The sequence below is a fragment of the Leishmania martiniquensis genome, chromosome 15 (genome assembly GCF_017916325.1).
Source record: "Leishmania martiniquensis isolate LSCM1 chromosome 15, whole genome shotgun sequence".
Lineage (NCBI taxonomy): Eukaryota > Euglenozoa > Kinetoplastea > Trypanosomatida > Trypanosomatidae > Leishmania > Leishmania martiniquensis.
The window spans coordinates 317,442-342,758 of record NC_090150.1 but is presented as its reverse complement, the minus strand read 5'-3'; the positions used below and the strand labels follow the sequence as shown (position 1 = coordinate 342,758).

General features: G+C 63.2%; 5 protein-coding genes across 5 annotated transcripts; all 5 read right to left on the bottom strand.

Moving 5' to 3' along the window:
* Nucleotides 1–513: 513 nt before the first annotated feature.
* LSCM1_06908 (uncharacterized protein) lies at nt 514–3,663 on the bottom strand (the record flags this gene model as incomplete). The annotated part of the gene is made up of 1 exon (XM_067324309.1): nt 514–3,663. The coding sequence occupies one exon, from the start codon at nt 3,661–3,663 to the stop codon at nt 514–516; it is 3,150 nt and encodes a 1,049-aa protein (XP_067179980.1).
* Nucleotides 3,664–4,613: 950 nt separating this feature from the next.
* LSCM1_06907 (uncharacterized protein) lies at nt 4,614–6,158 on the bottom strand (the record flags this gene model as incomplete). Its single annotated transcript, XM_067324308.1, has 1 exon — nt 4,614–6,158. One exon carries the CDS (start codon nt 6,156–6,158, stop codon nt 4,614–4,616), a length of 1,545 nt encoding a protein of 514 aa, XP_067179979.1.
* Nucleotides 6,159–6,967: 809 nt separating this feature from the next.
* Nucleotides 6,968–7,573, bottom strand: LSCM1_06906 (uncharacterized protein; the record flags this gene model as incomplete). The annotated part of the gene is made up of 1 exon (XM_067324307.1): nt 6,968–7,573. One exon carries the CDS (start codon nt 7,571–7,573, stop codon nt 6,968–6,970), a length of 606 nt encoding a protein of 201 aa, XP_067179978.1.
* A 778-nt stretch (nt 7,574–8,351) lies between these two features.
* Nucleotides 8,352–11,525, bottom strand: LSCM1_06905 (uncharacterized protein; the record flags this gene model as incomplete). The annotated part of the gene is made up of 1 exon (XM_067324306.1): nt 8,352–11,525. The coding sequence occupies one exon, from the start codon at nt 11,523–11,525 to the stop codon at nt 8,352–8,354; it is 3,174 nt and encodes a 1,057-aa protein (XP_067179977.1).
* Nucleotides 11,526–14,920: 3,395 nt separating this feature from the next.
* On the bottom strand, nt 14,921–16,672 carry LSCM1_06902 (uncharacterized protein; the record flags this gene model as incomplete). The annotated part of the gene is made up of 1 exon (XM_067324305.1): nt 14,921–16,672. One exon carries the CDS (start codon nt 16,670–16,672, stop codon nt 14,921–14,923), a length of 1,752 nt encoding a protein of 583 aa, XP_067179976.1.
* Between the last annotated feature and the right edge of the window lie 8,645 nt (nt 16,673–25,317).

Genomic DNA, 25,317 nt, shown 5'->3' with positions numbered 1-25,317 from the left:
AGCGCTATGTGTAGAGCGCAATACACGCGGTGGGCGGAGAAGCACGCGTGTACTCTTCATCAAGTGCACTTCGCACATCGCTTGCCATGAAGGTGTAGGTATCTATATATATATATATATATATATATATATATATATATATATTTGCGCGCACGCGTCATTCATAATCCGCTACCATTGGCTAATAGAGCCGATGTGGCCCTTGCAGTAAATCGTTGTGCGGCATGGTGGGGGTGGGGGTGGGTGGGCGAGGAAGGGTTGGTGGGTGACAATGCATTGCAGCGCGAATAGTGAGCGGCCTCTCCTCCTTCTTTCACTCGAAACCTCCCCTCCGCGCCCCGCTTCGCTCTTCCACGCTCCTAAACTTCTTCCGTGACCTTGAGGCGGCGCAGTGACTCATGCGGCGCAACTCAGTCAAGGGGTGCGGGACATCGCTTCGAGGGAACTTTCAAGAGGACTTCCGCACGTGCACACGTGTCTTTTTCTGTGCCTGCGCCTTTCAACACAGTCGGGTTAGGGACTGCCGGGGGAGAAGACGTCACTGCCAGGCTGTGACCAGTAGCCCTCGACGCTGCTAAATTCCGAGTCCAGGTTCCACGACCAGTTCGCCACGTCCGTGAGAGACGCAGACGTGGTGGGGGTGCCATAATGGGCACCATCAAGCGCGCTGCTTGCTGCCTCGCGTCCTTCGAAGGTGCCTTGATCGCTGTCGTCGGTGGCTCGCATGAGAGGCCTTTGCCCCACTGCGGGTGACACCGCTGCGGCGGTGTGCCGCTCCCGCAGCGCCACATCCGTGTCGAGCGGGTTCACCATCGCAGTGGCGTTGTCCCTCTTGCTGGGCCACCGGGCACCGTAGCCAAAACAGGCGAGATCGCCGAACTCGTCTGCGACGACGTCGGTGAACGTCTTGTCGTAGTTGAAGTGCATGGAGTGCCGGTGGTCTTTGAGAACGAGCGGGCCAATGCCGGACGCAAACATCACTACATTCCAAAGAAGCCCCATTGGGAAGTCGGCCGGTAGCCCGAGTGCGACGCGTAGACGCACCATATTCGGTCGAGAGATGGTGGGGCCAGAGTCCACCTCCACACGCCCAAAGCCGGTCCAGAAGAGATCGTAGATTTGCCGACTGTCTACTGGCTGGTGATCCGTTGACGCGGATGACGACCTGGATGTGGCCCCGCCACCATCGTTGGCGTTGGAGTTAGCCGGAGACGAATGCGAGTGAGATGAGGATGAGGACGAGGAGCAGTACGGCGAGCGCTCCGCCATCTTGTCCTGCAGCGTCAGCAGTGGCAGCATCCCAGGGGTAAACATCATCTTCATGAACATGCGCGGAAAAGTCGCGCATCGCAGCGAGTAGAAGAGGCGACACTCAACGCTGTGCCCCGTCGGGCTGATGATACGGCTCCATACGGCAATGGTGAGCTCCTGATCGCCCCACATGCGCCTGTATACTTGGTGGCTGTAGAAGGAGACGTGATGCATCATGAACCAGTACGTGAGCATGTGGGGAAGGGGGAAGAGCAATGCCACCGGCGGGTCGTGCAGCAGCAGCGGTGGCGGCGCCTGCTGTGACGGCGTCTGCGACGCTGTGAACTGTGGTGCCCCATTCGCGGTCACGGCATGGACTGCCTCGAGCACACCTGTGCCCTCTGCAGCGCCAAAATGGCTCTCTTCCTCTCTCTCCTCTGAAAAGCTGATGGAGGATGAGGCAGGCATGTTGCTGCTGGCATTACTTGTCGTTGTGGTCACGTCCGAGTAGGAGGAGCTGTAGGCGACGGATTCACCCTCCACCTCGTTGCCTCCTATGTCGTCCTGTGGGCCTCTGGAAGCCACCTGCACCACCCACAGAGACCGTGGCAGCCACGCGTCATCGGGGGTGGCAGTAAAAGGGGCAAGCGCAATGTGGCGCCGCCGCATTGGCAGTCCTCTGCGATCATCATCGCCGACGGCGCCAGTCGACAACGCCACGGGTGCCTGCCTCGCCTCTGCGCGTCTTCGGTTCCGCCAGCACCACCACCGCAAGAAGGACTCGGAGACGCACGTGCCAAAGAACGCGCCCATGCCGTCAGGAACCTCGACTGTGCTGGCCAGCATAGCGGCGTACACCTGCTTGCGCTTTTCGTAGCCGAGCAGGTGCAGATCGAAGAGGGGATTGCTCGAGGAGGGGACGACCGCGTCGTCGTTGTCCTCGTCGATGCCGACCTCTCTTCTCCGCGCTGCCGCCCGCTGCTGCGTGCGCGCAGTGCTACGGATGGAGGCACTGTTGCCGTCCCGGAAGCGACGGTACACCTGCTCCCATGTGGCTTGACCTCTGCCGAGCGACTGCCGGTGCTGGCGGCTGCGCTCGACGCCAGGCACAGGCGGCGCTGATCTTTCGCCTGCTGCCCCTGTTTCCGTGGCAGGATCGAGAGAGGGAGACGCAGGGGCGGGCGGCAGAGGGTTTCCTGGGTCATTGCCGTCCGTCGTACTTAGGTAAAAGTGCGAGGCGTAGGCGGTGCGCCAGTTCTTCGCGATGGATGCCAGAAGCTTGGAGCGCGCCTCCTGCACCGCTGCGGCGTCGCCGACGGAGCGGGTGTCGTCGTCAAAGAGAAGCACCTTGACAGAGGTCTCTTGATCGTCGAGCCAGCTCATGGGCCGGGGTCGCGCTGGTGGCGGGGGCGATACGGCCACTCTATGCGACAGCGGTGGACTCTGCGGGTTTCGCCGTTTAGATTGCTTCGCTGCCGTGGACCCTGCCTCTGTCTGCGTCTTCCGGATGAACTCTCTCTCCGCTTCCTTTGTGGCTCCCCAGAGCCGGTCATGAAAGCGCGGCCGGTGGCCGGTTGTCGAGAGAAGGAAGTGCAACACACGCTGCAGCCGATCTGCCTGTTGCTGCTGCTGCTTGCGCACTCGCCGCGAGCTGCGCTGAGCTATGGCTCCGCTCCATGGCACTCTTTCACGCGGGTCATTGAGAGGTGAGGAGGAGGAGGAGGAGGGGGAGGGCGGGGCTGTCAGGTGCGTCAGATTATCGGTCACCGTCTGTGTGCCGCATGCCTGCGCAAAGCTCAGCAGCTGTGCACGGGTCTCCGCCGTTCTGAGCTCGCTGGGGGCGCGCTGCAAGGTAGGGGCCGCTGCCGCCGCCGGGTCCGTGATAACTTCGCGCACAAGGTGCAGCTTTTCGAGATGAACCACGTGCGGCTTCTCTTCTGCGGAGTGGTGAAAATAATAGAGGTGCCAGACGCTGTCACGGTTGTGTGGCGAGGAAGTTGTGGTGTGGAGCATGCCCATCATGTCCGAGAAAGCCGCTGCCCACAGCTCGGGGGTCGACGGTGCGGACGACAACGCCGAGGAGGCGGCCGGCGCGGCCGCTGGAATGAGGGAGTTGCAGAAGAAAAGTAAATAGCGCATCCACAGCTGCTGCCACAGCGTGTGGCTTGCCGACACGCGGCGCCGCACTTCCCAGCAGGCGGCGGCCAAGCTGCGAAGAAGATCGCTGACCGGCACGTAGGAGCAGATGTAATTGAAGAGATCGTCGTCCAGGCCGAGAAGACTGCGCGGCCGTGCAGCCTGCCGCGGTTCGGATGTGCATGCCGGGCGGTTGAGAGGGGGTTGGGTGCTGAGCGAGTCGGATGCGAGCGGTGTTCCTCTTGAGAAGAGCGGATTTCCGTCCTCGAAGCTCATATCCGCTAAGCAGCAGCAGAAGAGGGGGAGAGTGCCTCGAACGCGCTGATGCAGACGTAGACGGGGGTGCGTGTGCGCGTGTGTGTGAGGGAGAAAGATGGGTGGGGATGGGTGGGTGGGACGTGTAGAGGAGGTAGCCTGATGCGTGTACACGTGCCTGCACCCGGGCTCCGCGTGTTTAAGTTGCCGGTTGGCACGCACCTCTCTTCAGTGCCGCGTGTGACACGCGAAGAGGTTTGAGCAAAAGCAAAGGTAACCAAAGGAAAAAAAATTGATTTCTCAGCGCGCGTCAGCCCTCTCTCGGCTCGTCGCTGTCTGTGTGTGTCGTCTCTCTCCCCCAATTTGTGGTATCCGTATGCCGTGAGCCGCACATACGCACTTGCTGACGCGCCAACAGACTCCTTTCCCACGCACACACACCACACACACAGACCTCACCTCAGGAGCCGCTGCTTGTGAATTGGGAGGTGAGGTATTCTCGCTCTGTCACTTGTCGTCGATGTGGTTGTGGTGGCTGATGGGGTCAAAGGTGGAGGTCGGGGAGGGGAGGAGAGAGAGAAGAGGAGGGAGGGGGAGGAGGGGGAGACTGACAGCGGAAGGGGGGACTTGCCGAGCAAGGCTCTTCGGCGTGCTTGGGACCAGCAGCAGACCGAGGAAACATGCCGCGTCTGATATTCCGCCAGGGGCAACGCAACGGGGATGAGATGGCGGGTGGCCGAGACCACACGTCTTGAGGAGCATATCTGCGGCATGCACTGAACAGGTTCACCTCCTCTCGACAGTGGGCGTGCGTCGCTCTCCACCACCGCGCAGCCGGTGCGCATAGAAAGGATGGCGGGAGCGCCCGTCTCGCTGACTTTAGGGGGTGGGGATGACGTAGAGAGAGAGAGACAGCGAAGGGAGGGGAAAGAGAGGGGTGCAGTGCAGAGTGTGCACGGACGAGCACAACATCAAACTCCTCCGTCCCTTATGACAGCGGCAATGCCCTCCTCGACCTTTGGCTCCTCCGTGCGGATGTGCCACTCCTGCAGCCGAGCCACGAGGGTGTCCCACTCCTTCAGGCTGCCCTTTCCGCGGAAGCCATACTTGGAGGTGCCACCCTTCAGCCCCTCCAGCGTTTCCTTCGCCAGCTGTACAGCCTTCTCTATATCCGCCGGTGACTCCCCGCCGGTGATAAAGACCTGGCCCGCCACATCCTTCGCGTGGGCGAGCGTGCCTGCCACACACCGCTCCACCGGCCACGCAGACACGAGAACGACGCGGCGCAGCCCTGCCGCATCGAGCCGTGCGCGGACCTCGCTGAAGAAATCGAGCCCAACATCGTCGCGGCGCAGAGGTAACATGAGGGCGGCGGTGGGCGACGATGACACGGCGGCGGCGATGCGCTGCGCCTCTACGCTCGCCAGCTCCATCGTCCACCGCTTCATCAGCTTCTCAAGGTCCGCCGCATCCTTGGAACGGCGCTGTACGACAGAGACAAAGTCGTGCGGCCTGCTGCCGCCCAGCTCCGGCATCAACAGCCGCTCCCGCTGATACATGGCGTGGAACTGCTGCGTTGCCCGCTCGCCCGTTACGAAGTACAACTTCACCGTCGTCCCTTTTACCTCTTGATGGAGGAGGTACATGGCCTGCAGCTGTGCCAGGGTGTGCAGGTGGGTGCCGCAGCAGGTGCAGCTATCGATTGCGCCCAGCGAGATGATACGAACTGGCCCAGTCACGTCCTCTGGGATACCACGGCTGCGAAAGGCCTCTTCAGCGCTGTCTGCCAAGTCCAAGGCAGCCTGACGCCGGCGGTCTTGCTCCTGCTGGTACACCTCGCGATTATCGAACACGTCGCACTTCACAGCGGTACCGCGCGCGATCGCGTCGTTGCAGAGCGCCTCGATTTTGGCTACCATATCGTCCGATATTTTCTTCTCCTTGGTGATGTAAGCGCTGTAGGGTGAGGCTGGGTCGCTCACGTAGGCGTCCACGTCCACCTGGATGAAGCAGTAAGGGTGCGTCAGGGACCAGCTCACAGTGGGCAGGTGCAGCGTGTCGGAGCGCTCTACCACGGCCGTGAGGAGGTGCTGGCCGGTGTGATGCTGCATGTGGTCAAGTCGGCGCGGCCAGTCCACGATCTGGTGCACTGTGGCCCCAACAGGAAGGGCAGCAGGGCTGGTGAGCACACACATGTCCCCCACCCGACGCACGTTCGTGATCGAGAGTGGCGGTGCCGCCGTCACGCCACACGCCGGATCGGCTTTGTCATCACCGCTCGCCACAACGCGCAGTGTGCCGTAGTCGCACGGCTGGCCGCCACCCTCTGGAAAGAAGACGGAGTCACTCAGAATAACGTCGTACGCGACGGCGCCGTTGGCAGCGCCATCACCGGCACCCTTCGCCTTCGTCGCCCTCTTGGCTGGCTCGCACGAGACGACCGTGGCAGTCAATTCTCTCAGATATGAATCCTTCTGGCACGCCAGCTCACCGACCCGCCGGAGTACGGTCACCATCGATTCACGTGCGTGTGTGAGAGTCTGAAAGGACTGCCGCCTGGGCTACAGGAAAGAGCAGGAAAAGCGACGAGGTTTGTGCGGGAGGCACGAGAGGGGTAAACGGGGGGTGCGGAGTGGGGCAGAAGGCGGCGGCGGCGGTGGTGGTGGAAGACGGGGCACCGTCTCAAGCTGAGCGACGCGCAGAAGGCGACACAGGACGGATACCCTTTTCGGCGCTGCTGTCTCCACTTTCTGTTTAGAAGTATATAATTGACGTACAAATGAATCGCTGGTCTTCTGTGAAAGAGTACGCACGCACACACGCGAAAAGGGGGCGGGTGATGTTCGCCTCACAAATAACTGGCAGAAAAGAGAGAGAGCGGGTGAAGTGACATGGCCTGCGAGGAGAAGCGCTCACGCACACACAGACACGTGCACACGTGCGTGTGTGTGTGTGTGCGGAAGAGAGACAGACGTTTGCTTCTCTTCCTCCGTACCTCCCCCTTGTTTGCCGCACGCATGCTGTATGGCGAACGGGCTGGTGGCGGCGGCGGTTGCCTATGGTGCACGTGTATATACGGCAAGGGAGAGGAGTGACGACAAGATATCACAACTGACATGCCCGCCACCACGGGCACATCCCTGAGCGAGCAAGAGTTTGAGGCGCCTGCAGGGAAGGGGAGACGGAGGAAATAGAAAGCACTCTGAGCTTCTCGGCAGGCGCGCCAACGAAGGCGTACCCGCGCATCTAATGCCCCTTCGCTCTTCCTCTCACACTCCGTGCTGCACATACACGCTTCCATGCGTCCAGTTCTGCTGCCTCACGCTCAGTCCTGCAGCTTCGACTTCGCCTCGATGGACTCCTCCACGTGGCTTAGCAGCTTAGCGAAGCGCTTAGACCGCTGCTCCTCAAAGAACTCATCACGATGGGCATTGAACTTCTTGTCGCCGCGCTCGTGGTTCTTCAGGAAAACTTCGTTGATGCACGCGCAGAACTGTTCCTTAAGTGGCGCGCATGCGTTGAAAACCTGCAGGACCGGATTCTTATCACGACACACAAAGTAGTCACGGATGACGGTCTTGCACATGGGGTAGTCGGACAGGCGGGGGTGGCACGTGATGCCGCGGAGGAAGAAATTGTCCTTCTCGTCACTACGGCGAATATACGGGTAATAGTCGGCGCGAAGCTTCCAGTACTCGTAGCTGCGGAGTATGTAGACGTCTTTGCGCCACGTGCTGTGCTCGCGGATGTAGTCGTTCACGCGCCGCTCGTGCTCCTGGTCGGCTGCTTGGAATTCCTTCGGCAAAAGACCATGGCGGGCGCGGGTGCTGCTGGGGTCGAGGCTGGCCTTGAACTCACTCATGGCATCCTTGCTCAGGTACTCCCTCGCCTGCTCTCGCGACTGCGTAAACGCATCCTGCGTCGAAGGCATGGCTGCCGGCAAACGGCTCTCTCTCTGTCGGTGGGCGGCCGAGTCAGTTCGCGCGTGCGGGCGTTTGCCGTATATGTAGGCGTGTATGCTCGGGAGGGAGGGGGTGGAGGGCGACTGAGCAAGTACCTGATGGTGAGGGGGGAAGCAGACATCCGGCACAGTGAGCGTACGTGTGCCCTTGCCGCGCTACTGAAGCGTGCCTATATCCTCATAGACACACACACATACACACACAATATATATATATATATATAAGTGCGACGCTGTGAAGAGGGGCTTGGGGGAGGGACAATTCAAAGAGCGTCTGCTGCCCTTGCATGGATGGGGAAGGCTCGCCTCTGCAAAAGAGGATCAATGACGGGAGATATCCCAACACGGCCCGACAAGCCGATGCGGTGAGGCGTGCTTCACAGCTCCACGCTTAGATGTTACTCGAATAACAAGAAACCTTCACCAAACGGATGCGACGTCGAGGAGTGAAGCCCTCCCCTCCCCCCTCCTCCGGGTGGCCCTCCACACACACACACACACTCAGGCAGAGAGAGAGAGAAACGCGTAGAGGACTCTGGTAGTTCCCTTATCGATTCGGGAAGGCAGCGTAAACGACTCCAGAGAAGGGGAAGGGGCGAGACGACGTTTGCTTCAGCGGGTAGTGGTGGTAGGATACGAGTTGACGGAGAGGGTGAAGGGGCAGCGGTACACACAAGCGACACATGCGCTCCCTTAGCAACCAAGACGTGATCTATTGATCCATTCGGCCATTTCTGACGCCATCGTGTCACACATCCATGTGTACGCGGGCTCGGAGTGTTCCGAGCACATCGAGTACGTCGGTCCACTTCTCCGCTGCCTCCGCCATTGGCGGCCTCTCAGTGTCTGCAGCGGCCACACTTGCCGCACCGGCGCTTCCGCCCAACGCGATCGCGCTCGATGTCCTACCACTGCCGCAAAGGTAGAAGAGCGTGCTATGAGCCAGCAGCACCGTGGGGGCCGAACACCGCTGCAGCACGCCAGCAACGCCGCCGCTGCCGAAGAGAAGCCGAATGGACTTGGCGAGGAAGGCGGCGAGGGATGTCGGAGGCAACACGGGCTCCAATGCGGGGGAGGAGGCTCCCTCACCCATTAAGTGGGTGTCCCGGCGACGCAGAAGAGGGTGGCCGCTGCTACTCAGAAGCCAGAGAACCCTCAAGCAACGGTACACCATCGCATCGACAACGCCGTTGTACGACAGGAGCACGCCGGCGCGCGTCGTCAACGGCGTCGCCGCGTGCTCCACCGTCCGCTCGGGTGCGGCGCTGAGGTGGCTGTCTTTGTCCTCCTCACCCTCCGCACGCGCGCGCTTCAATGCTGCGGGGCTTTTCTGCCATGCCTGCGTCTGCTCTCGAAGGGCAAAGAGGAGGCGGGGTACCAGGCCAAAGCCCTCTTCCAGTCGCTGCGCTGTTGGGGTTCCGCCGCCGCACTTGCTAGCGGCCCTGCGGCCGTTCTCCTTCCCTTTCCCGAGAGCAGCACCACCACAACGGACCAAGTCTTCGGGAAGTGCCGCGAACCGCTCCAGCATCATGGCTGTGCTGAGGAGCACCCGAGCCAGGGCTACCTCCTCGCTGGCAGTGCCGCTAGTGCGCACGCTGCAAGACTCGGAGCGCGGCACCAGGTGCCTTATAACGGTGGTCAGGACGCCAGGGAAGAAGAAGAGCAGACGCTCAGTCACAGTTTTGTGCCGTTGGAGGGTGGGGGCGGGCTGCGACGACGCTGACAGGCTCGCAGTGTTGCCAAGTGCCGCTCTGGATGTGTGGTGGCCAGCGTCCTTCACTCCAGGGCGGGAGACGAGGTGCACAGAGAAGTTGCCCACCCATGTGTCTCGGCGAGACGGTATCGCAGCAGCGCCGCCGCCACCGCTCACCTGAAGGTTAGGCGCGACGCACGGGTAGAGCTGCATCACCTGCACAAAAAGACGCACCGACATCTCCAATAGTGCCACAGACGGGAAGTGAAAGGGCTCTGATGGCGGCGGGGTAGCGATGGGCAGTGAAAACACGATGGAGAAGTAATCGCGCATGAGTTCCCATCCTTCCTCGGTGCCGGCAAGAGGGACGCAGACCATGACGAGAGTCAGCCCCAGCTCCAGACGCGCCTTCATCGCTCTCGAGGATGGCGCCGGCGCCGCCGCTGTTGCTGCTGTAGGGGAGGGGGTTGCAGGTGCCCTAAAGGAGGGCGTGAGCAGCAGCTCCTGCATCGTTACCGGCATCTTATCGATGAAGAGGCCTTTGATGTAGTGCATGCGATTCCGTGAGAAGAAATTCACAGAGCCGCTGCCTCTGATACCGCTGCGGAGATACTGTGTCTGCTGTTGGCGTTTCAGGAATGCAAGCACGACGGCGAACGACCGGGCAAGGGCTGATGCCATTGCCAGCTTGTCGTCTTGTCGCAGCAACTCCAGCCGCAGCTCCATCAACTCCTTCCAATGACTCGCCCACTGCGGCGCAACTTCGTCGAAGAAGGCGTTCACCAGCTCCGGGTGGCGCCAGAGAGCACCACTGCTGCCATCGACACCGCCACGGGCTCGGCAGGCACGGACAACGTCTGAAGTGATGTCGCTGTCGATCAGAGAAGGCGTGTGCAGTAGCTCAGAGGCTAAAGCGTCACCAGCGGTGGAGCCGATACCACCACCATCACCCTCTCCAAGGAAAGCGCTTATTAGCGCCGGCAGCACTACCATGTGCTCCGTTCGCAAGACAAGAGAGGAGACGCGCCGCACCAGCGTCAGCATCCACAGCTCTTCCTCCTCGAGAAGTGCAGCGGCGCGTGCCTGGGCCTCCTCCAGTGCCGCCATGGTGCTCGTGCCAGCTGCCGATGTGGTGGTTGCAGCAGGCGACGAGAATGCCCCCATGGCCGATCCGCTGGCGACCCTCATTGCTGGCGTGGCGTTGTAGTACGAGGACTGATGTCTACAGACTGCACGCGCGGCGGCACGCACCAGAGACGGCGGCGCCACTTTTAGCAAGATGGAGAGCAGCTCGGCACCCGAGATCCGAACGGGCTTGAGGGCGTGGGTGAGAGCCACGTGCACCGCTTGAAGAACCGCCTGAATGCGATCCACCGCGGTGCCCGCGGCCGAGTTGGGCGCCGAGATGTCCCCTGGCACCGCGGCGCCACCGCTTCGGCCGCTATCTCCACCGCGCGTGCTCAGGAGCAGCGCGTTGCAGCGCTCGAGATCCGCGGCCTCGAGCGTAGACGTCGCGCCCAGGAACGATGAAGGGGTGGACGTGAGGCACCCGTCACGCTCACATGATATCCACTGGTAGTCCATCATAACTTCCAGTGACTGCAGTGCCTCACGGCGCACATCATCATCCGTGTCGGTGATGACATCGAGTGCGGCGGCAAACGACTTGAGCCTTTCCAGTGAACTCAGGCCTGCGAGACGTGTGGGGGAGGCGGCAGAGGAGGATGGCGCACCCGCACTATTCGCGGAGGCGCTCGTACTCGTGGCGCACCGCATGTGCTCTTCAAAGGCACTTGACCCCGCACTGGCAGCAGCGACACCGCCGTATTGCGCGACCGCCGCAGCGGCTTCATCCTTCTCCCTCTGAAGGCGCAGAAGGCGCGTGAGCGTCGCGAATGCCGAGGCGCGTTGCGCTGCCTTGTAGTGGCGCATCACGGACAGTAGCTCCGAGAAGCTCTGCACGGAGATGACGGGGCGCTTGCACCTCAACTCGCTGTCCTTCATGCCCGCGGAGGTCGTCTCAGACGATGCAGGATGGGCCGCCGGGTCCTTTACGTGCGGTGACGCCATGGCAGCAGACATCGCAGTGGAGGTGACGAGGCGCAAGGTTCGGGCATGCACCTCTGCCCGCGTGGCCGTGGCAGGGGCGAGCTTCTTGCGCCCTACCTTCTGCTTGCGCTTCGTGAAGGCGCTGTCGCCCTTTGACTTCTTCTCGCGGGTGCGCACCATGACGATGACAATGCTGACTGGGTGAGGGAGGGAGTGAGCTGAGTACAGATGCAGGTGACCGCATCCACACACACACACACACAAAGTGAGGCGGGGCGAAGAGGACGGTAGGGTGACGTACAGACCAGGTATACGTGGAGAAAGAAACGCATCAGTCACAGAGTGCCAACAGCATAGACGGATGAAGTGGGGGGTGGAGGAGGAGGGAGGAATGGATGCACCATGGAAGTGCGGCGATCGCCAGTCACGTGTGTGGAGAGAAGAGATGTCCGCTTTCCGCACATCGCACACAGATTCCTCACGGACATATATATTTTTTCTACTTCGTTTAGTTGGGCGCTTCGCTGCGGCGGATCACCTACGGGGGTTGCTGTTGAGGGTGGAGGAGCTGTGATGGAGTGAGGCGTGAGTGACTCGCGGCCGTGGTGGTGGTGGTGAAGTGGAGCGCGTAATGGACGTGCTCCAGCGCATCACCCCTCGCCTCGTCCGCTTGTGGAAGTGGATGGAGGAGAAGAGGAGGAGGGTGCTAGCGGTGGTGACACAGGGAAGGGGATCGAAAGAAAGGGCTCGCAGACACACATCGCCTTCCAAGACCGCTGCGGCCCTCCTTCACGTGCCATCGAGCCGAGGATGCTCAAAGGCCGATTAGCGGCCTCTGCCACGCTGGTTTCAACATTTCACGTGCCGAGCATCTCCTCACGAGCAGCCCGTGCGCCACCAGGTACTGCAGGCACAACATCGCCGCCCGTGGATCTGTGTGCGCCGAGTGCTTGGCGGTGAAGTATTCGTCGCTCGGCAGCGGGTCCGGCACCCGCGTGCGTGGTGGGCCTTCGCCGACGCGACCGTTCGGGTGCAAGTCCGTGACCCACCTCTGCTGCAGGGCGTCGGTGGTGCCGTTCGCATACCGCACCACCGCCCCCCACCCGTTGGCCGACGCGTCCGTCAGGCGGATGGCGTCGTACGTGCCATCCTCGTAGGCGGCCACAGTCGGGGCCATAATGGTCAAACAGAGGAGCACTTCCTCCTCTGACTGCTCGCTGCCGAGTAGCGTGCGGCGCCCTTCCGGATGGACGGGGGAGGGGGGGCCGCTGCAAGGTTCACGCGGCGCGGCGTTGGGCCTCGGCTCCTCACCAGCTTCAGCAGCAGGGCCGCGTCCTCTCGCTGCAATCGCGTCCCTATCGCATAGGGCCCGCGGAACCTCGCACCCTTTCCATAGCGGATCGTGATACTCACTGAGGCCGTCGGCGAGCTCTCCGAGAGTGTGGAGATGTGCACGTCCCTTCTCAGGAGTGTCCTCAGGTCACCCGCTCGTGCGGCGTAGTGCCACGCCAGCCTCAGGAAGAGCGCGGCGCGCGGGTGGGTGCGGCAGAGCTCCCTGTAGGTCCTCTGCATCTCCTCCACCCGCAGCGGGGCTGACGGGCGTGATTCGCACTCCTTTCTCGGGAGCTGCTGTGCTGCAGAGCCTTGTATGCCAAGTGCTTCGCCTTCTCTAGGACCCTGCTGCTGGTCTGCGCGATGGAGAGGTGCGAATCTTCCCAAGCGCGATGGGCTTGCTCGCTCCTGGTAATCGCTTTCGCCGTGTGGCGCTCGAGGTCTTCTCGTCGGTCGCGCCGCCGGCCCAGCTCGGCGTCACCTCCGGGCGCCATTGAAGCTCAAGCTCTTTACTTTCCCTTGCCGAGAGACGTAAACGCTCGCCTCACGCGCCACCAGCACGGCACCCTGTCGCACCCTCCTCATGTTGACGTTCTGCCGATTCCCAGTGGAAGTAGACGGGCTACTCAACTCCTGGAGCTTTCATTGCCACGGAGGGAGACGTACCACCACGTACACCTCGACCGCACCCGGGAGGATAGTGTAGGCCGCAATCGCTGCGCCTACCGGGAGGCTTGTGACGTGCGTCGCCAGAGCAATGAAGCCGATCAGCAGGTGCTGCTTGGCCTCGCCTTTGGTTTCACGTCACCGAGGTGCTACGCCCGTAGCCGTTTCCCCAGCCGCGGCAGGTACTTCTAAGCGCTTGTGAGGCCCTCGTCTTCGAGCCGGACAGCATCACGCGCTTCCTTGCCGCCGTTGGGTCCTACAGCCGTTTTCACCGCTGTCGCGCTGGTCGCCGCCTCGGTGTTTCTCAGCTCCGAGGGCGTCCGCCCTCCTCTCGGGGAGCGGTCCCCGCGTCCGTCAGAGACTCGTCTCCTTGCGATGCGCTACCGTATGCACCCCGGGACGGGCTCGTCTGTCCCGACGTGGCTGCCTCTCGGCATGATTGACAGATGGGCAAGAAGGGGGGCGGCTATGGCAGGCTATGATGCGGCTGCAGGGCCCTGCCGCTTTCGCCCGAGAGTTTCTCTGCCGCACTCCCCCCAAACAAAAGAGGCGCACGTGACGAAAAGGGGATGAGGAGGGGAGAGAGCATTGAAGGCCTTCACATTTGTGCTCGCATGGGCGGGGCGGGGGGAGGGGAGCACACGCTCTCTCCCCCTTCTTCCCACCGCGACGGTCGTCCCCCTTTTTCATGCGGGCGCACCCATTCCGCGATCCGCTCTGTCTGATCAGCACTCGACTCCTCCTCACGCGGCCCGTGGCACGCTGGGACGACGCACGGCTGATGCTCTCGTCTTATTCCACCACCTCGCACGCCTAGCGACATCATGACAGACGAAGCATCAACGAGTCAGCTAACCTCCTGCCTGGCAAACACACACGCACAAACAGAAATACGCACATCATAATAATAGAAATAAATATGAAGGGAAACGACAGAACATTTCTGTAATCCAGAGAGACGCTCATAAAAGTGAGGGGGTGGGGGAGAAGAAGGGGAGATGGGGGCTGTCGGGAGTGGTGAGCGGATGAGGGAGGTGAAGGGGTGCCGTCCTTGGCGCTGTGCGCTCGCAGGTTTCCTCTGTTCGGAGGGAGGAGACCGCACACCGCCCCGAGCAGCATAACAACAGCAGCAACAGCAAAGAGAGGGCCTTCCGGCGAACGCGTGGGGAGGCACGAGACGACATCGATGCGGGTGTGTAGATGCACGTGACGATGGAGAGGAGAGGAGAGGGGAGGGGAGGGGGGAAGGGCAGAGAGAGAGGGGGGATGGTCGCACTGCTCTAGCAGATTTACACTTTTACACACACACACACCAACGGACGCTCGGAAATAAGTTTTTATCGATTGTTTACGTCCCATAACGACAAGCGAGAGAAGAAGAGACAGCCAACTTATGATGCTCACTCGTCTTTATTTTGATGCCAAACACGCCACATCCCCCTCTTTGCTATCTCTCTCTGGCTCGCTCCCCCGATCCTCGTCCACCACCAACGCCGCTATCCCAACGCAGCACGTTGTCGACTCACCAAGTGCCTTCCTGCGTGCTCGGGTATCTGAAGCATTTCTGTCTCTTCTCACTATTCCTCCAGCGACTTGAGGAGCTCAGTGGTGAAGGCGAGGGTGAGGTGATCGTTCTCTAAGAAGTCCTCAGACGCCCCGCGCAGTGCCGTAGCGCGAGAACCGTTCATGTGGAACATCGGCGCCGCCGGGGTGGCGTCGTGAGGGGGTGCCGGGTGCGATCGCTGCTGCTGCTGCGAAGGCGCAAAGGCACCCCCACCGTTGAGATGAGGTGAGTAATGGCCGAAGGACCCCGATGCGGCAGCTGGGCCCTCCAAGCCCTCCTCAGAGAGGTCGGTGAATGACTTGTAGGACGGAACTATGGGCACGCCTGCAGCTGTCGCGGGGACGTCGTGGTGCGCGTACGGGCCCGGGTGCGTGTAGGCGCCCCCACCCCCCCCAGCCAAGTTCGGTGGCAACGGGGGCGCGGCGGCATCGACCAAATCCATGCTTCGTGAGGATGGGTCGTGTGGAAGAACGCCGTCATTGATCAGGCCGGCCAATGCCAAGGCCGAGGCCGACGTCGGCATGCCCGTGCCCAGCGCTCCATTGCCACCTCCCATTGGAAGCTCGCCCTGCTTGCGGGCACGCCGCGGCTTCCGCTTCACGGTCTCCTGCCACCAGTTCCAACAGCGCAAAGACCACGTGGCGAGGATCTCTTCCAGGTCCGGCATCCCATCCGGACCGCGGCGCGCCGTGGCAGCGGCGGCCAGCGGCGGTGGCGGGACCGATGTGGGGGTGGATTCATCGTCACCGCCCGCCTCCGACTCCGCGGAGACGCCTGGCTGCTGCGGGTGGGTGAGGCTGTACACGACCTCCTCCATGCTGGGGCAGCCCCGACGTACGCGAACAAGGCGCTTCGCCACCTCCGGCTTCCCCTCCAGGACGTGGATGTGGCTGTACCAGCGCAGCATGATTTGCCTGTATGCCTCCAGGCGCTGCTCTTTATCGATGGGGTCCTCGTTCGCAATGCTGCCCCCGCCGCTGCTCTCGTGCTCCTGATCGATGTTGCCACCAGCTCCGCCGTAACCGTGGGCGTGCATGTCATCCTCGTCGTTGTCGTCATCGCCGTACTCGTTCCTAGACCAGATCTTGCGATGCATCTCGTACGTCAGCGGTGGCGGCAGCATCTTCACGCGGTAGTTCGTCTGCTGTAGCCGCATAAGCTCCTGCTGGTCGGTATCCTCGCCGGGAGGAGGAAGGAAGCTGCTCGGGCTGCCGGCTCCCATGCGGCCACCACCCATGATACCGTGTCCAGCACCGCCGGCGCCACCACTAGCCATCATGAACGGCATCATGCCCATCATGCCCTGCGCCTGAATCATGCTGTAGGAGTTGGGGCTGTTCACGTCCATACTGCCCCCGGCCGCTTTGCTGTTGAGCATACTACTCAGCCCACGGCTCCCACCGGGCATACCAGACGCCCCGCCATCGATGCCCGCTTGTGCGGGTATGCCAGTGTGGTGATGCGGAGATGGCACGCTGCCGCCTCCGCTCATATCGCCACCGGACGCTGCTGCTGCTGCTGCTGCGGCAGCCGCCCCCACACCTGTGAAGCTGAACGGTGCGGCTGCAGGATTGAGGCGAGATAAGCTGTTCGTCTGCACCGATGTCATCTCGACTGCCGGGTCGTCGGACGGCCTCACGCTCCAGTCCGAGCTCGCGGTCGTGTTCTGTGCGTCGCCGCGGCCTGAGCCGCCGGCTGTATCGTCACAACCGCCAGTCGCCGCTGTGGCATGCGACTTGCTGGTGTAGCGGTTCGTGACGTGCATGACCGTTTGTGTAGGGGAGACTGTAGCACGAACAAAAATTTTGAAAGAAGAGGAGAGAGCCTGAAGAAGCGACACGCGCGCGCACACACAGAGTTGGTGAGTGCGCGTGTGGGTGCGAGACAGACAGACAACTCTTGTGCGCTATCCGTTCCTTACCGTTAGATTAGTTTTGTGGATTCCCTCACGTTACCACTCCTTGGCTCACCTTAGGATGGAGAGGCTGCAACAGTCGTTCTCCTATCGCTCACTTCGCTTTCGTTCACTGTTAGACGTTGTACGTGATGTGCGTAAATAATTTCCTCTCCTGCGTGTATGTGTCCGTGTAAGCGACAAGGGGGGTGGGCGGGTGGGGCGGGGAGAGAGGGAGATGGACGCATAGGGAAGAGGGGCGTTAGGAGGCATTGCTGTCGGGTGCTACAGGGCACATGCGCGACATAGTCGCCGCCGTAGATTCGACGTGTGTGTGTGTGTCTGTGTGTGCAGCCAGGCCGCTCACAAAAGGACCCTCCCCGAAAAAAAAGAACAGCTCGCTTTTCACAACAGAGCAGAAAGACGGCGCCGATTCAACGCTTCGAGACAGACAAGCGGGCAGAGTCCCCCGCCCTACGACATGAGTGGTCGCACCTCGCTGTGCCGTGCATTGCCCATGGCAAGGGCGACTCACACAGCCGCAAGGGCAGTCACGCCGCCCGCATGAAGGTGGGGCCGCAGCCCCAACAGGCGCAGGCAAGAATGGAGGAGAGGGCCACATATGCGCCGCGCACCGCGTCGGCCGCCGTCATCGGCGTGATGCGCGCGTGGTGTGCTCGCCGCGGTGCACCGGCACCGCTTGCCCTGCCCGCCCTGCACACTCGCCCGCAGCACGGCCAGCGATGAGCCACGCAGCAAGCAGCGCCACCGCATCGAGAGTAGTTGCCGCCTCCCATTGCAACGCCCCCGTCGCCCGGCATCACGCTGATTCCGTGCGCCGTTACGTGGCGGTCTTCTCCCCGATGCCGACCGGCTTCGCCCTGCCGTCGCACGCGGCCCCGGCAGCCCCACAAGACTGAGCGAGGAGGGGCGCCCTCGGCTCCGGCCTGGGTGGGACTGGCGCTGAGCCGGCCAGCTGCCTCCACCGCCGCCGGCTGCGCTGCTCGGCGCGTGCCTGCAAGCCGCATACCGCCCATCCACGCATGAGCTTCCGCATTCGTGGCAGGTCGCGCGGCGTGGTAGAGGGGTGGCCGGCGAGCGCGGCGGCCATCATTCGCAACGCTTCACGGCTCGCGCAAAGCCCTGCCGGTACGACGCTGTCCACGTCCCTCACTCCTCATCTGCGCTGCACAGAGCGCTCCGCCGGTCTGCTCGCCTGCCCCCCCCCCCCCCCCGAGCACAAGATGAGCCGTCCCCGAATGCGGCCGCGTTCTTCACCTACTACAGTCAAGGGCGGAGCCCGCCACCCAACGGCCGAGGCCGCAGCGCCCGTGATGGCGGCACCCGCTCCTCCCTGCGGCTCAGCGGGGCACGCGCTCTCTTTCTTCGGCGCCCCCGCTGCCGGGGACATGCGGCCACGGGCACCTCAGAGATGATATGGCAGGTCTGGTAGTCGCTAACTGCGGCGCCGCAAGCCTTGTCCAGGCTGCTGCCCTCCACCGTTGCGCCGCCCCCCACCCCATGGCCTCCTTCGCAGAGCTGAGCAAGATGCCGCTCACATACGTGTGTACGGCGTTTCGGTACAGCACACCCTCGCCGCTGCCAGCGCTGGCCGCGCACCCGCATCGTCCAGCAGCCACGCCCGCCGCGGCCACAGCGAGCACACACGACGCACTCGACGCGGCCGCACGCAGCAGGGGCGCAGCGTCAGCCTACCAGCTCCGGCGGCTTCGCGCTGCCGAGCAGCTTCTCCGGCGGTCCCAGCGCCACCACAGCTGCTACGCGCAGCGCACAGACAGATGCCGACGGCGCCTCGCCGTCCGGTGCTCGACCAGCATGTGAGAGGGAGTGCGCGTGACTGCGCATGTGGGCTTCTGGCGTTCATGTGCGGGTGGCTGCGCCCCCTTCCCAACGGTCGGCCCGCATCGCCACCGCGTTTGCCCGAGAAGCCTTCACGAGGCCAGCGCCAAAGTACAGCAGAGAGGAGAGGGGAGCATCGAAAGACGTGAGTACAGGAGGAGGCGCGTGGCCAGAGAGACACACATGCTCGGACATACACCGACACACGAGAGCGCGCAGAGCACAGCCCTGCCGTTGTGCGGTCGCAACGAGACCGGCGCTCCCTCAGCCCCTTCCCTCGCAGCAGAGGTGAGAGGGACGGAGAGGGGGGCGGCGGGCGCAGCAGTGGCGGCGACGGCGCTGTTGGCGTGAGCGAGTTGAAGAACGGAAGCACAAGTGAGAGGGGAAAGGAATGCGCTCACAAAGATCTCATGAGAAGCAATAAAAGGAAGCAAGGGGAAGCTCACCTCGCGCACGCGCCTGCCACCTCAGGCGGAGGCGAGCAGGTGTGCGAAGCGGCGCCGTGTTTGTGTGCGCACTTATGCACTGCTTAATGTTGCATTGCTGTGACGCTCTGCGGTGCTCGTCTGCCAGGGGGCAGTGAGGTACTCGCTTTACAGGTCATTGCACCACGAGCAGCTCAGCAACTAGATAAATATATAAATATATGTTTGTGGAAGCACATCACTCACCTGCTGCTGTTGCGCCACGGCTATCACCTCACCAGCCAGGAAGGACCACGTGACGTCCGATCGGGCCATGCGCCCAACAGACGCTTGGCGTCCCTCCGCGTCCCTGCCTCGACGGGTGCTGCGCGATCGGCGCCAGAGGCACCTGCGCGGACTGCACGCCTCAATCCTAGCCAACGACGCGCAGGGCCCTGCTCGAGGGCGGCGGCGGCGACCGTGCGGGGAAACGCGGGGCGACTGGAAAACACGCCCGCGGGGGCCGAGGCGTTGTGCAGGAAAGAGTGGAGAGTGCGCATAAATGGGGTCTGGACGACTCACTGGTGAAAGTCAGGCGGTGAGGCAAGCAGAAACACTCAGAGCCCATGAGGGGTGGGTGAGATGAACAGAACGCAAGAAACGGAGATAGACGCGAGCCAAGAGGAGAGAGAGAGGCGAAATGGCGCACTCGTGTGCCCTTTTTTGTCGGGCGCTTGTGTATGCTCCACTTTCGATTCCGTTCGCTTTCGTGTCGACGCTCGCGGCTCGGCGGGTATGCACACCTCTCACGCAGCGCGGCTCCCGCTGCCGCTGCACGCGCCATCTCCGCCCCTTGGCTAGGCTGCTGCCGCCTTGGTGCCTTCGGTCTCTCCATCGGCCCCTTCGCCGGCACGCACGCACAGAGAGAGAGACGGAAGCGGCAACAGCGGCACAAAGGGAAGAGAGGCACATGCACGCGCACGCTCGGGGACACGCAGCGTACAACGGCCGTCGGCGGGGACAGAGAGTGAACAGAGAGCAGAGACAGAAGCAGCGACGACGGAGACGAGCACACGTGCAGCGGCGGGTGCACGCAAAGGAAGGAGAGAGAGGGCCCGCAGCGGCAGAGGGGAGGGGACGGGCGGCGAGCAGAACAGCAGAGAAGCCGAGAGGCGAACAGCGCAGAAGAAGAGGGACGCCGCGGCAAAGAGAGCGGCAGCGGCGCCCCGCGGCAAAGAGAGCGGCAGCGGCGCCCCGCGGCGGGTATGGTGGGATGGGTGTGGGCGCGCGTCAGCAGCGCCGCACACGCACGCGCGGGAAGGCAACGGGAAACAGAGGCCGGCGACAGGCAGACGCGAGGGCGCGCAGCATTCGCTCTTTCACTCTCCCTCTCTCTCTCCCGCTGGCGCCCTCGCAAGGACGTCATAGCGCAGGTGGCGCCGCGGCGCCACCGTGCTCACACCCCGTCTTACCGCCGGCCCCTTCTCCCCCCTTCGCGTCCTCTCTCTCTCTCGCTGCAAGTGAGCGCCCTCACGGGAGCCTCCACATTAGCACGGGAGGAGCAGGAAGAGGATGTTGAAGACGTCCAGACACCAGGCTGCAAGAATGAGAGCGAAGCCGGCACCAAAATTAAACAGGCCGGTTATGGGCGGGCAGTTTGGTTCATCGTTTCGGTGGACGACCACCATGGAGGCCCAGACAATGCACAGGGTGATGATACCGACGACGTTGAGCCCCAGGCAGACCCAGCGCAGGAAAGCGCAGCCCAAGAGTGTTATGAGGCCCAAGACGGCCGCGAGGCCGTACAGGATGATGGAGATGATAGCAAAGGCCTCGGAGGCGCGGAATCGTTGAAGGCGGGCCGGGCAGGGTGACAAGATTGTGGACAGTGGTTCATGGTTATTTAGATGAGTGCAGTCAGGATGGAAACCCCATAAGGTCCAGCACAGTCTGGGCTGAGGGCCACTGAAAGGATCCGTAATGAAAATTGGAAGCGGCGTTCCCACCAGCACCAGAATAAACGCAATGAACTGAAAGATGGTGTAGAGAATTATGCCGATCTTACACTCCATCGATGTGACGCTGAGGCGCGAGAAGCGCGGTGAGGAGGTATACTGGCCGGGTGAACAGCAGAAGACAATTAGAGAAAGGAAAGGGGCGGGGCGGGGTGGGGTGACGCGTCGGCGCAGGCGCACTGACGAAAAAGATGAAAAGAGGAGAGGAAAACGCAATGGAGGGAGAGAGCGGAATAGAGAGAGGGGGACGCGCGGGCACGAGGGGAGTAGATCGAGTGTCGGCTCACGGATAATGGTAAGTGTGCGGCCAAGTGCGCATACGAGCCGTTGCGTATTTGTTTCTGTGCGCGCGTGCTCGGTTCCAACGGGAGAGTGGGGTGATGCGCGATGCGCGCCACATCGACAGCGAGGCGGAAAAGGTGGAGGGAGAGAGCGAAGCGTCGGGATGGAGGGGGCACAGGGGTCAGTGGGCAACACAGCGAGGCGCGCGCAGCGAGAGCAGGTGCGCCGCTGGCCGACACACATATACGCGCACGCGAGGCCACGACACGCGGAGTGGAGACCGGTGGGCGCGAGGCGCGCTGCAACGGCAGCGGGGGTGAGACGGCAGCGCAACAAGAGGGAGCCCGGCGGAGAGGTCACAGGGAACTGCTCGCTGCCTCGTGCGCAAGCCCTGCTTCTCATCCCTGTCGCTGCACAGCGCGTCGTCTGCTGCTTTCTGTTGCTTTTCTCGTGCGGCCGGCAGAGCACTGGCGTGGCGCCACAGCAGCGCGGCAAGAGCGAGAGAGAGAGCGGAAAAGAAATGAAGAGCTGCGGGTGTCCGCAGCGACTCCGCATGTGCGCGCGAAGGCGTTGCCTCGCCTCGCATGGGCACTCGCTCCCCATTGCCAAGGGAGGGCGTGGAAGGGCCTGCCGCCGAGCAGCCGCACGCCCTCTGCGGCTTCTGATCCGTCTACGCGGCCACAGCGCGCGGCGGCAAGCACAGCGCCTCCGCATCCCTGCACTTCGCTCGAACGCCGCCGGCCAGGCTGTCGAGCCCGACGGGGTCGGCGGTCTGTGAGGTGCGGGTCAACGCACGCAAGCAGCTGTGACCGCGCGTCAGCTGGGCAGCGTCGATAGCTCCAGTGACCCTGGCCCTAAGGATGCCACCGAGGTCGCGCCATTGCGCGTGTGTGGGTGTGTGCGCGTGCCTACGTCTCGGCGCTGCTTGCATAGCAGTGTGATCCCCGGTGCGCCGCCGCCGCAGGCGGCCTGAGTTGCCCTTTGCTGTCTCCTTCCGCTGCCCGGCTGGTGCGCCTGCGCCCTCTTCCGTTACCATGCCGCGATTCCGCTCTCCCGGGCACACAGGCGCGGGCGTGTGGGTCTGCTCCACGAGGGGGGAGGGTGGGGGAGGCGACAGCCGCGCATAGGGCCCACGCGCGTTTTCGTCAGCGGCAAGGAGAGGAGGAGGGCTGAGAGAAAGAGAGCGCCGCTGTGCAGGAGAGGAGCGGAGGGCAAGCGGGCAGCGAGGAGGCACACACGTGGTGCGGGCACGACGGTAGCGAGGGGGAGGGCGGTAGGGGGCGCACAGAGGAGGGCACGACGACGTCGGCACCTCCATCCTACATCCACACGCCGCCTTGCAGTACAGCACGGAAGCCCTGGCCCTCCCGCACCGCTCGGCCCCTCGACGGGCTTCTCTCGCCAGGCTGTATGCAGCGTGCCGTGCATTGCCCATGGCAAGGGCGACTCACACAGCCGCAAGGGCAGTCACGCCGCCCGCATGAAGGTGGGGCCGCAGCCCCAACAGGCGCAGGCAAGAATGGAGGAGAGGGCCACATATGCGCCGCGCACCGCGTCGGCCGCCGTCATCGGCGTGATGCGCGCGTGGTGTGCTCGCCGCGGTGCACCGGCACCGCTTGCCCTGCCCGCCCTGCACACTCGCCCGCAGCACGGCCAGCGATGAGCCACGCAGCAAGCAGCGCCACCGCATCGAGAGTAGTTGCCGCCTCCCATTGCAACGCCCCCGTCGCCCGGCATCACGCTGATTCCGTGCGCCGTTACGTGGCGGTCTTCTCCCCGATGCCGACCGGCTTCGCCCTGCCGTCGCACGCGGCCCCGGCAGCCCCACAAGACTGAGCGAGGAGGGGCGCCCTCGGCTCCGGCCTGGGTGGGACTGGCGCTGAGCCGGCCAGCTGCCTCCACCGCCGCCGGCTGCGCTGCTCGGCGCGTGCCTGCAAGCCGCATACCGCCCATCCACGCATGAGCTTCCGCATTCGTGGCAGGTCGCGCGGCGTGGTAGAGGGGTGGCCGGCGAGCGCGGCGGCCATCATTCGCAACGCTTCACGGCTCGCGCAAAGCCCTGCCGGTACGACGCTGTCCACGTCCCTCACTCCTCATCTGCGCTGCACAGAGCGCTCCGCCGGTCTGCTCGCCTGCCCCCCCCCCCGAGCACAAGATGAGCCGTCCCCGAATGCGGCCGCGTTCTTCACCTACTACAGTCAAGGGCGGAGCCCGCCACCCAACGGCCGAGGCCGCAGCGCCCGTGATGGCGGCACCCGCTCCTCCCTGCGGCTCAGCGGGGCACGCGCTCTCTTTCTTCGGCGCCCCCGCTGCCGGGGACATGCGGCCACGGGCACCTCAGAGATGATATGGCAGGTCTGGTAGTCGCTAACTGCGGCGCCGCAAGCCTTGTCCAGGCTGCTGCCCTCCACCGTTGCGCCGCCCCCCACCCCATGGCCTCCTTCGCAGAGCTGAGCAAGATGCCGCTCACATACGTGTGTACGGCGTTTCGGTACAGCACACCCTCGCCGCTGCCAGCGCTGGCCGCGCACCCGCATCGTCCAGCAGCCACGCCCGCCGCGGCCACAGCGAGCACACACGACGCACTCGACGCGGCCGCACGCAGCAGGGGCGCAGCGTCAGCCTACCAGCTCCGGCGGCTTCGCGCTGCCGAGCAGCTTCTCCGGCGGTCCCAGCGCCACCACAGCTGCTACGCGCAGCGCACAGACAGATGCCGACGGCGCCTCGCCGTCCGGTGCTCGACCAGCATGTGAGAGGGAGTGCGCGTGACTGCGCATGTGGGCTTCTGGCGTTCATGTGCGGGTGGCTGCGCCCCCTTCCCAACGGTCGGCCCGCATCGCCACCGCGTTTGCCCGAGAAGCCTTCACGAGGCCAGCGCCAAAGTACAGCAGAGAGGAGAGGGGAGCATCGAAAGACGTGAGTACAGGAGGAGGCGCGTGGCCAGAGAGACACACATGCTCGGACATACACCGACACACGAGAGCGCGCAGAGCACAGCCCTGCCGTTGTGCGGTCGCAACGAGACCGGCGCTCCCTCAGCCCCTTCCCTCGCAGCAGAGGTGAGAGGGACGGAGAGGGGGGCGGCGGGCGCAGCAGTGGCGGCGACGGCGCTGTTGGCGTGAGCGAGTTGAAGAACGGAAGCACAAGTGAGAGGGGAAAGGAATGCGCTCACAAAGATCTCATGAGAAGCAATAAAAGGAAGCAAGGGGAAGCTCACCTCGCGCACGCGCCTGCCACCTCAGGCGGAGGCGAGCAGGTGTGCGAAGCGGCGCCGTGTTTGTGTGCGCACTTATGCACTGCTTAATGTTGCATTGCTGTGACGCTCTGCGGTGCTCGTCTGCCAGGGGGCAGTGAGGTACTCGCTTTACAGGTCATTGCACCACGAGCAGCTCAGCAACTAGATAAATATATAAATATATGTTTGTGGAAGCACATCACTCACCTGCTGCTGTTGCGCCACGGCTATCACCTCACCAGCCAGGAAGGACCACGTGACGTCCGATCGGGCCATGCGCCCAACAGACGCTTGGCGTCCCTCCGCGTCCCTGCCTCGACGGGTGCTGCGCGATCGGCGCCAGAGGCACCTGCGCGGACTGCACGCCTCAATCCTAGCCAACGACGCGCAGGGCCCTGCTCGAGGGCGGCGGCGGCGACCGTGCGGGGAAACGCGGGGCGACTGGAAAACACGCCCGCGGGGGCCGAGGCGTTGTGCAGGAAAGAGTGGAGAGTGCGCATAAATGGGGTCTGGACGACTCACTGGTGAAAGTCAGGCGGTGAGGCAAGCAGAAACACTCAGAGCCCATGAGGGGTGGGTGAGATGAACAGAACGCAAGAAACGGAGATAGACGCGAGCCAAGAGGAGAGAGAGAGGCGAAATGGCGCACTCGTGTGCCCTTTTTTGTCGGGCGCTTGTGTATGCTCCACTTTCGATTCCGTTCGCTTTCGTGTCGACGCT